General features: G+C 40.3%; 1 protein-coding gene across 1 annotated transcript in view; it reads left to right on the forward strand.

The window, feature by feature from the left end:
- The window catches only part of Melk (maternal embryonic leucine zipper kinase), an 84,305-nt gene extending 73,731 nt beyond the window's left edge, over positions 1 to 10,574 (forward strand). Inside the window, exons 16-18 of the mRNA XM_090329143.1 lie at positions 1,641 to 1,809; positions 7,696 to 7,799; positions 10,182 to 10,574. Of these exons, the coding sequence (XP_090185269.1) occupies positions 1,641 to 1,809; positions 7,696 to 7,799; positions 10,182 to 10,359 (451 nt within the window). The 3' untranslated portion in view covers positions 10,360 to 10,574. The remainder of the gene's footprint in view (positions 1 to 1,640; positions 1,810 to 7,695; positions 7,800 to 10,181) is intronic.
- Positions 10,575 to 11,200: the final 626 nt, after the last annotated feature.

The raw sequence follows: 11,200 nt of genomic DNA on the forward strand, positions 1-11,200 counted from the left end.
CTGATTAAGGAAAACCATGGCATAGATGCTGTTGAAGATTTGAGAAATGTCTGTCTGCCTTTAGACAGTCTGAGATCATTACTAAAGTCATTGCCCCTGCTTTAAAGGGTAGAATCATGAAACTGAGCTCCAATGTTTTTGGCAAGTTAAGGACAGCAAGCTGGGACTAAGTGGTCTTCCCTCTTTCTACTTTCTGCTGTATAGAATAGGCATTGACTAATAGACACCATTCCTTAAGTAGTTGAGACACTGTCCAACTGATCTTGATTGGATTAAGAAGCGTCTAGATTAGACAAACTTAGAGTATGTCTGTGAGGATGTTTCATGAGAAAATTAAATGGGGAAAGTACCCCACTGTCACAGAGGTTGGAGGCCCAGATGACCTAAAAGAGGAAAAATAAGAAATTCACTTCTGTAGGCTCTCTTTGTACTTTCCTAGCTACCATAGGGCAAGCTGCTCTGACGTATCACACCTTCTCTGCCATGGTGGACTGAAAACTGAAATTGCAAGCCAAAATATAATTCCTTCCTTCCTTTTCTCCTGCCCTCCCTCCATGATTGAGTGTTTGGGTTGCGCTTGCTCGGAAGGTATTATACCACTTCAGCCATACCCCAGTCCTATTTGCTTTAGTTGTGAATTTTTTCCCCCCTGTGTTGGTACTGGAACTTGAACTTGACCTGGGTGCTACTATCCTTAGCTTTTTCACTTAGACACTGGCACTCTACCACTTGCCACACTTCTACTTTTGGCTTTGTTGATGGTTTATTGGAGAGTCTCATGGACTTTCCTGTCTGGGCTGGCTTTGAACTATGGCCTTTATATCTCAGACTCCTGAGTAGGTAGGATTATAGGCATGAGCCACCTCAGTCTGGCTGCTTTAGTTTTTTGATTTTATTTATTTATTTTTTAAGATGGTCTCTCGTATTTCTTTTTGTGTGACTGGTCTTGACCACTATCTTCTTTTTTTTTTTTTTTTTTTTTTTTTTGCCAGTCCTGGGCTTGAGCTCAGAGTCTGAGCACTGTCCTTGGACTTTCTCAAGGCTAGAGCTCTACCACTTGAGCCTCAGCACCACTTCCAGCTTTTTTGTATGTATGTGGTACCGAGGAATTGAACCCAGGTCTTCATGCAAGCTAGGCAAGCACTCTACCATTAGGCCAAACTCCTGGCCCCAACCACTATCTTCTTAAGCCTTACACATTGCTGGGATGGGGGGGGGGTGAGTTGTGGGGTTTGAACTCTGGGCCTGGGTGGTGTCCCTGAGCTCTTCAGCTCAATGCTATTGCTCTACTACTTGAGCCTCAGTGCCACTTCTGTTTTTTCTGGTGGTTAATTGGTGATAAGAGTCTCATGGACTTTCATGCCTGCTCTGGTTTTGAACTGCTATCCTCAGTTCTCAGTCTCCTGAGTAGCTAGGGTGACAGGCATGAGCCACTGGTGCCTGGCATATGAGTTTTAAAGCATGATCCATTTTGGGTCCTCTCTAGTGGGAGATGACTTTAGTCCTCCCTAAGGAGGAGTGAGCTGATCTGGCTCTGCACATCTGAATGAAGTACACTAGAGTATAGAGGGACAAAAGCAGGGTCTTGAGGGCCCTAGCAGGCAGAAGGTCCAGGGCTACTTGTGCATTGTTGTTTTAAGGTGCCGCTCAGTGGAACTGGGTCTCAACCAAGCACATCTGGAGGATACTCCAAAAAGAAAAGGAACCAAAGTTTTTGGGAGCCTTGAAAGAGGACTGGATAAGGTCATCACTGTGCTTACCAGGAGCAGAAGGAAGGGCTCCTCCAAAGATGGCCCGAGAAGGCTAAAGGTAACTGGACTGTAGTTCCTTAACATGAGTTTCAGAAAACTACTTGCTAGTTTTCCTCCTCTCTTCCTCTTCCTCCTCCTTCTTTTCCTCCTCTTCCTCCTCCTCCTCCTCCTCCTCATCCTCCTTCTCTTCCGCCTCCCTCTCTTCCCTCCCCCTTTTCATTCCCCCTTTTCTCTCTCCCTCCCTCCCTCTCTCTCCTTTCTTCCCTCCCTCTCACCCTCCTTCCCTTTTCTTTTCTCCCTTCCTTCTCCCTTCTACTTTTTCCTTCTCCATCCCTTTTATTTTGAAAAAGAAATTGTTATTATTATTAATTTACCTATTCATTCAGTTAACATGCATTGTTATTATTTTTTGTGGAGGGATTATGGGACTTGAACTCTGGGCCCCTGGGCTCTGTCCCTGAGCCCTTCCACTCGAGGCTACCGCCCTATCCCTGAGCCACAGCCCCACTTCCTAGTGATAAATTGGAGATAAGAGTCTCACGTTGTTTAGTGCCTCGGCCGGCTTTGTCCTATGGCACTCAGATCTCAACTTCCTGAGTAGCTAGGATTACAGGTGTAAGCTACTCCGCCTGGCACATGCATCTTTTGTGTGTGTGTGTGTGCATGCTTAAGCCAGTCCTGTGCCTTGAGCTCAGGGCCTGGGCACTGTCTCTGTTTTGCTCAAGACTAGTGTTATACCACTTTTAAGCCACTGTACTATTTCTGGCTTTTTGGTAGTTAACTGGCGATAAGAGTGTTACAGCCTTTCCTGTTCCATCTGACTTCAAACCTTTATCCTCAGATCTTTGCCTCCTCAGTAGCTAGGATTACAGGTGTGAGCCACACACACCTGGCTAATGTTAATGTGCATTTTTTAGCATTATATATATGCCTATTCCTATGCAATGAGCATTAAGTTCAAGTAGTCTTAGTGTTACTTAGTTACTTAGATACTGAGATAGGATATGTTTGAGGTCAAGTCTGGTCGAAATGTTAATGAGATCCTATCTTGACCAATAAAAATTTGAGTGCATGCCTGTCATGTAACTTACATAGAAAAGCAAGAATCAATTTGAAGATAATGAAAGCAGTAATAAAAAATTTAAAAACCTGAGTGTAGGGCTGGGAGTTGGGCCTAGTGGTAGAGTGCTTGCCCAGCATACATGAAGACCTGGGTTCGATTCCTTGGTACTACATACATAAAAAAAGTTGGAAGTGGTGCTGTGGCTCAAGTGGTAGAGCTCTATTTTTGAGAAAGCCCAAGGACAGTGCTCAGGCCCTGAACTCAAGTGCATGACTGGCAAAAAACAAAACCTAGGTGTATGGCTCAAGTAGTAGAGCGCCTGCCTAGCAAACCATAAGACCCTTAGTTTAAACTATAGTATTAAATTTTACAAAAAAGGAAGAATACAGAGGTAAATTGGATAGTTACTCTCTTCTAAGAGCATGTAATGTAGTTCACATATTCAAGATCAGATGGAAGAATTAATCACAGAGGCAACATGGAGATAGGCTAGCATTCAGTGTGTATGGGGAATTGAGAAATGCCTTAAGGATGGAAATTTGCACTTGATTGTTCTATATCTGACACACAGAAGAGTTCCCAAGAGATAGATACCTTTGTATGGGATCTTACGAAACATGTGCATACCTGGAAAGCTATTTGGAACCTTTAGTGTAATATGTGTTCAAGGAAGATATTAATTGGGAAGATAGCCTGGGAAGTTTTCAAAGACTTGGCTAAGTGGTTTGGATTTTCTTTAGTAGACCTTGTAGCTTTAAAGGTTATGTCAGCTGGGCATCAGTGACTCATACCTATAATCCTGGCTAAAATTCAGGAGCCTGTGATCTGAGGATCCTGGTTCAAAGCCATCCCTGTAAGACTCTTATCTCCAGTTAACTACTCTAAAACCAGAAATGGCACTGTGGCTCAAGTGGTAGCCTTGAGCACAAAGAGGCCCTGAATTCAAACCTCACAACTGACCAAAAAGAAAAAAGGTATGTCATTACTGTGGATTTGGTTGGGAAGGAGGGGAGAAATAAGGTATTAGTAGATATAAAATACTTCTTTCCCTCTTGAATTCTCTGTGAGCATTCACTCAGTCCTCAAATGTGTGCCATTTTTTGTTTAAGTGGAGGAAGTAAGAGGTAAATGGATAAATCAGATAAAGCTCATGTCCTTGAAGAACTCATAGAGTCACAATGAAATCAAATCAGCAGGGATAGATCATTGCTTTGACACTCTGGGAACATGTTCCAACATAGTGGCTTCCAGAGGTGGGAGAAGGTAGTATTGCTTTTATGATTTGGTGACTAGGTCTGTATTTTTTAGTTTTTATACCAAGACTTGGGCAATTTGAAATGGTTTGGGGAAAGGAAATTTGCTAATCTGCTGAACAGAAGGGTGATTAAGAAGAGAATATTTTGAGAACCCATCTATGCCTTGTCTTGAAGTAGAAGATGGCACCTATCCATTAGTATCTGTTTCCTTGTTGACTTGCACAGTACACAGGGAAATTTTATGTCGTATGTGGCTTTATGTTGGATATATGTTACCTTGGTTTCTAATTTTTTTGTTGTTGTTGGACACCTGAAATATTCAAACCCTAACATATAATAAATAAAATTAAAGAAAACTTGTTGAACTGTGTACATGATTGAGAACACAAGGAGTTATCAGATGCTAATGGGTAAAATGTTCACTTGTGTAAATTGTTTGGGACCTGAATACATTGTTCAATAGGGTCTGCTATGGTGTTACATAGGCTTTGTGTAGGTAGTTGCTCGGTGCTTTCCACAGGTAGGAAAAAAGTCCAAAAGATTGGGAAGCAGAAGGTCCACAGGCTAGCCCCAGTTTTTTATACTTGATTTTCATTTGGGAAATCTAAAGATACTGATGTCATGGCCCTTTATATAGATAAGCCTAGAAAGAAGCTCTACAAATGGGAGACTACACGGCCTATGAAGTGATTTATTGATATAACATGTTTCAACATTAAGGGTCATTATCATCATTTTAACCACAATGTAACAGAATGACAGGTATTTTGTTGTTGTTGTTGTTTGTTTGGCCAGTCCTGAGGCTTGAACTCTGGGCCTGAGCACTGTCCTTGGACTTCCTCTAGGCTAGCACTCTACCACTTGAGTCACAGCATCACTTCTGGCTTTTCTGTGTACATGGTACTGGAGAATCAAATCCAGGGCTTCATGCATGTTAGGCAAGCACTCTACCACTAGGCCGTACTCCCAGAATAACAGTTTTAATTAGCACAGATTTAAAGTCTGAAACTTGATATAATTTTTGATTCTTTTTGGAAGGCATAGGGATTCAGCATCTTACTATGTGGCTCTCTGGCCTTGAACTTTGTAGTCTGACTGTATCAGCATTCTGAGTGCTAGGGTCACAGGTGTGTACCTCCATACTGTACACTTGAACTCAGGACCAGGCTCTATCCTTGAGGGCTTTTTTTCCCCCTTCTTAAGGCTAGCACTTTACCATGTGAGCCATAGTTTCACTTTTAGCTTTTTTTTTTTGGTCAGTCCTGGGCTTGGGCTCAGGGCCTGAGCACTGTTCCTGGATTTTCCCAAGGTTAGGGCTCTACCATTTGAGCCACAGCACCACTTCTGGCTTTTTGCTATGCATGTGGTACCGAGGAATCGAACCCAGGTCTTCGTGCATGCTAGGCAAGCACTCTACCACTAGGCCAAACTCCCGGCCCCATTTTTAGCTTTTTTGATAGTTAATTGGAGGAAAGTGTCTTATAGACTTTCTTGCCTGGGCTGGTTTCAAACTGTGATCCTCAGATCTGTCTCCTGAGTAGTTAGGCATGAGCCATAGTGCCTGGCTGTGTTCTTTTTTTTTTTTTTTTTTGCCAGTCCTGGGCTTGAGCTCAGGGCCTGAGCCCTGTCCTTGGACTTTCTCAAGGCTAGAGCTCTACCACTTGAGCCTCAGCACCACTTCCGGCTTTTTTCTATATGTGGTACCGAGGAATCGAACCCGGGTCTTCATGTATGCTAGGCAAGCACTTTAACCACTAGGCCAAACTCCCGGCCCTGGCTTTGTTCTTTTAAGAAATAGATTTGTAGAATTTATTAAATTTATGTCAAAGTACTATAATTGATAACATAATGAACTTAGAATTATGCTTTGTATTACACACACGCAGCACAAGCACAAAAATCTTAACATAATCAAGATAGCTAACTTTTTAAAAAAACTTAAAGGAAACTACATGTCTTGCTAATTATATTTTTTATATATTTATGCACAACATATGTATCACACTACCAGAAATTTTTTTTTTTGCTGGGCTTGAAGCTCAGGGCCTAAGCACTGTCCTTGGGATTTCTCAAGGCCCGGGAAATTCTATTTTAAGAAATTTACATCTCTTAGAGGAGTCCAAAGATGTAACTCCTCTGAACAACAAATGAATTACTTATTAAAATGAATTCCAGGTAGCAGAAAGATGTTTATATAGAGCAATGTAAGGAGGAAGGGTGAGCAAATGCATCAATATACTCAATGTGTATTATGTAAAAACTGAACTACATCGCTTGAGGGCAGGATTCGGAGGGAGAAGGGGTGACACTGACCAAGATGCAGGGTACTCATAACTGACAAGGGATTGTAACTCATTGCATAGCTACTTAATGTTAAAACTAAAAAAGAAAAGAAACTTCTTGAAGCCACAGGTTCTTATTTTTAAAAGTAAGGTAATAGGGTCCTTTTTTATCTTCACATTTTGTTATTTATAAAAAGAACTCAAATCTGGGCCATGAGTTTGGCCTAGTGGTAGAGTGCTTGCCTAACATGCACGAAGACCCGGTTTGATTCCTCAGTATCACATATATAGAAAAAAAGCCAGAAATGGTGCTGAGGCTCAAGTGTGGTAGGATGCTCCCTTGAGAAAGTCCAAGGACAGTGCTCTGGCCCTGAGTTCAAGCCCCAGAACCAGCAAAAAATAAATTAAAAAAAAAATCCAAAAAGAATTAAGGACGTTTGGGGAACTAGACACAGCAAACTTCCTGCAACATTTATTTCATATTTTCATAGTTTCCATTTCAGGACTATTAGTGTATGTCCTGGTAGGGGAAAAAAGGAAGTAGAGTTCTAATACATAAGTTGAGGCTACCTAATTAATAGCTGTTTCCTTAAAAGGATTGGTAGGGGAGGAAGATGAAGGTGTAAAATAGATAATATGGGTATAGTTCCTACTAAATATTATTTCAGCTGACTTTCCTAGTTGGCCTAACCTAACTCGCTGAGAATTGGCTATCAAGTCTTTCAATATTTCCTTGAACTTTTTTTTTTCTTGTGCTTGAACTCAGGGCCTGGGCACTGCCCTTTGGACATTTTTTGCCAAGGCTAGTGCTCTGCCACTTGAGCCACAGTGCCACTTCTGGCTTTTTCTGTGTATGTGGTACCAAGGAATTGAACCCAAGGCTTCGAACATGCTAGGCTAGCACTCTACCACTAGGCCACACTCCTGGCCACACTTTGGAAAGGTATTATGTTGAGGAGTTTTATGACAGTTCATTTCTTTGTGTACTTAGCTCTAATCAGTAGTACAGGTCCAAGGTCCGTCTGACCCCACACTGGCTCCCAGTGCGGGAGGGTGGGGTTTTTGTTGTTGTTCTTTTGTTTTGGTTTTGGTTATCCCTGAGCTCTTCAGTTCAAGGCTACCAACCTACCCCTTGATCCTCAGTGCCATTCCCAGTTTTCTGGTGGTTAATTGGAGATAGTCTCACGGACTTTTTAGTGCCTGGGCTGGCTTTGAACCATGATCCTCAAATCTCAGCCTCCTGAATAACTAGGATTACAGGTGTGAGCCACAGCTTCCAGCCTTGGGAGGGTGGTTTTGTGTGGATATAGATTGACTTCTCATTTCTTCTTTTCCTTTTTAAGCTTCACTATAATGTGACTACAACCAAATTAGTGAATCCTGATCAACTCTTGAATGAAATAATGTCTGTTCTCCCAAAGAAGCATGTTGACTTCATACAAAAGGGGTGAGAACTACTTTTTACTTCTTGCTTTGTGAATTTTGAACATATGTGCACTGCTTTGTTTTCTTCTCCTACCTTGCTAGTTAAAACAAAACAAAAAAAAATCCGTACTACTTTGCAGAATGCTTTCATAATAATGTCATTGCTCATAATTTATTCTCTTTAAGTTTTAAGCACCAATCTTGTCACCACTTTCAAAGTTAGACTTTGAGAAAAGGAAAATTTAAACTTCCAGGTCTCCTTTAATTTTTAAAATGTTTATTTTTTTACAAGAATATTTGTAAAGTAGGGCCGGAGCGAGCGGGGCGGAGCGAGCGGGGCCAGAAAGAAAGAGAAGGGGGCCAAAAAAAAAAAAAAAAAAAAGAATATTTGTAAAGTATAATTAAATGGGTGGAACAAATCCATGATTTATAAGTAATCCTTCTCTTTATGACTGGCTGTCTTGCAAGATTAGGTTTTCAGTTCATAGAGGAGGTTATTCTATACTTAAACATCACTTGCTTTTGAGTAAACACCCATCAGAGGCTTCTTGGAGACAGTCTAGCCAGACTTTGGGTGATCTTTCCTTCAGCATGCAGTGTCTCTCTCAGGAGATCATTAACTAGATGTTAACTAATACTTTGTCCTACTGAGGACTCTGTCTTGACTTTTTCTTTTCCTTTACCCTGTTTTAGTGTTTATCTTCTTGTGACAAAATGGGAGCACAAAAGTTGTTTTTCAGTGGTATGGTGTTACTAATCTCAGCAATATTCCATTTTCTCCCCCAGCTGGAATGAATGGCTATTAATCCTCTTTATAGTGGAATTATTTTCATTGAGATTGCTGCTTTTTCCTGCCAAGAACCTTAAGGACAGCATGTTGCTTTTGTATTTCTGATGTTTGACTGTTGATTTTTAAGGGATCATACCCTTTCCTTAAACATAACTAAATATGCAGACAATGATATTTTGTTAGTGAAACCTCCTTATATATAACAAGTAATTTCTGTTCACTTTTGAGGAAGAGTACCCAATCAAATACTCCTTGTGTGTGTTTGTACAGATGTGCACGTGCCTATATTGGGGCTGAGGCTAAGTTTACTCGGGACCTGGCTACTGTCCTTAGCTTTTGTACTCAAGACGCATTATACCACTTGACTATCCCTTAGCTTTTGCACCCAAGATTGGCATTTTACCAAATGGAACAACACTTCCACTTCTAGCTTTTTGGTGGTTAATTGGGGGAAAAAAAAGAGTCTCATGGACTTTCTTGCCCAGGGCAGCTTCACACTGTGATCCTCAGATTTCAGCCTCCTGAGTATCATATGCTTTAAAATATGTAGGAACTGTAAAATCACTTCTAGTATGTATTGCTTGGGTTTGTTGTTTATTTAAGATCAGTAAGACAAAATTATAATGTAAAATAATTTTATTTATGTGAGTTAGAAGTTTATAATTTCCTCTGTGTGTGTGCTTGCACATACACAAGTATTGTGTGTTTGTACTGAGGCTTTGAGTTCACTTGGCTTTCCTGCTCTTGGCCAGTACTCTGCCACCACTTGAGCTATATCTTTAGCTCAGCTTTTGGCTGATAAATTGGAGATGGAATCTCATAGACTTTTTTTTGCCTAGGTTGGCTTTGAACTAACTGAGATTCTCCAGGTCTCAGTCTCTTGAGTAGACAGGATTACAAGCATAAGCCACCAGTGCTAAGCTATTAATCTAACTTCTTAAGCTGAGCTTAAAGCTTCACTTGGCTGGGCCTTCCCACTGTCAGGGGAGGTAATGTGCACTTGTGACTAGGAATGCCATATGTTTCAACTGTGGGAATGTACCATCCTCTTGGATTTTTCCTTTGCTTTTCTTTCTGCCATAAAGTGCTTTAGTAATCATAACCTCTTACTATTTTTTTAAAAACAGCTAAAGAATAGATGTCTTTCTGATAGGGTGGTGGCTTTCGTTTGTTTATATGGAATTTATATTTCAGACAAGGCACGTGAACACAAAATGTTCTTAGTCATTTCTGTTCTTTCCTTTGTTATGAGTTTTGTTATTTGATTACATTGTTAAAAGGGTTGCATAAAAAATGCCAGATTTCCTGAATGCAAATGGCATGTTCTGCTATGAAAGAAGAGCTGTCCTTTGGAGCAAGGGAGAATTCTGGCAACACCTTTCATCCTTATTCTTTCTTAGGATCCCCAACTCAGCTTGTGAGAAAACACCAGTCATACTCTGTCACTAAAGCATAGCAAGGCCATTTGGAAACTAAACTAATACATTGCTTCATGTGAAATCACAATGGCTCATTTCCTCTACTGCCTCCAAGAAGCTTAAAACCTCTGTCTGGTGTTATCCAGAATATTCATGGTTCTTTTACTAACTGGTATCTTATCTTGTTCTTTTCCAGCTATACACTGAAGTGTCAGACACAGTCAGATTTTGGCAAGGTGACAATGCAGTTTGAACTAGAGGTGTGCCAGCTTCAAAAACCCGATGTGGTGGGTATCAGGAGGCAGCGGCTTAAGGGTGATGCCTGGGTTTACAAGAGATTAGTGGAAGATATCCTGTCTAGTTGCAAGTTGTAATTGATGGATGGTTTCCATCCTGCCAGGATGAATGTGGGGGTGAGATTGGGGTGATTGGTTTGATTTTCAAAGTCCATTAGAACTACAGACTCGTTTCTAAAGACCAGTGCTTCTTGTTTTTAAATAAAAAGTATTATTTCCTAGGTGAATCTAAGGCAAACCCATCTGTCATTATCTGTTACTGTCTTTTTTAATCAGGTGGCTTTGTATATTAATAACTGTTGACTTTCCTAGATTCACTTCTATAAGAGAATGTAAGCTCTTATCTATGTCTCCTTTTGATGTATGATTTCTTTCTGAAATAAAAAACATTTGTGAATATAGCAGGCGTCTTTTCTTTGTATTTGATTTCAATCCAAATAAAACCTCGAATGTCTTCCTGACTATTAAATAGAGACTATTTGGAGTATGTTTTATCTGTTATCAGATATGCCTTGGGCAGAAAAACAGATAAGAATTCATTTGCATAATTTTTTCCTGTCTCTGATTTAAGTAGGATTTATTGAGATCGTTAACTAAGTCACAGCTGTGGTTACCAGAGTTAAACAACACATTTAATATGTTGAATAAAAGAGTATTGACTTCAGTAAGTATGTTCAGTCAACAATGATAAGTATCCGAACTGTGAACCCCCATGAAATGTTACTTTATGGTAATTTTCTAAGTCTCAATGTTGGCATCAAATTTGTATTTTTATTTCATTTTATTGGTCTCTAAAGGCCAGAACTCAAGTTACATTTGTATGGATTTTTACCAATTAAACTAGTTGGAGGAAAAATAGCACAATTTCTGGTCAGCAGTGAGGGAGTGTTTTGTCATTCATTTATTCAATAAATACTTA

This window comes from Megascapheus bottae, chromosome 3 (genome assembly GCF_031878675.1).
Source record: "Megascapheus bottae isolate mThoBot1 chromosome 3, mThoBot2.hap1, whole genome shotgun sequence".
Taxonomy (NCBI): domain Eukaryota; kingdom Metazoa; phylum Chordata; class Mammalia; order Rodentia; family Geomyidae; genus Megascapheus; species Megascapheus bottae.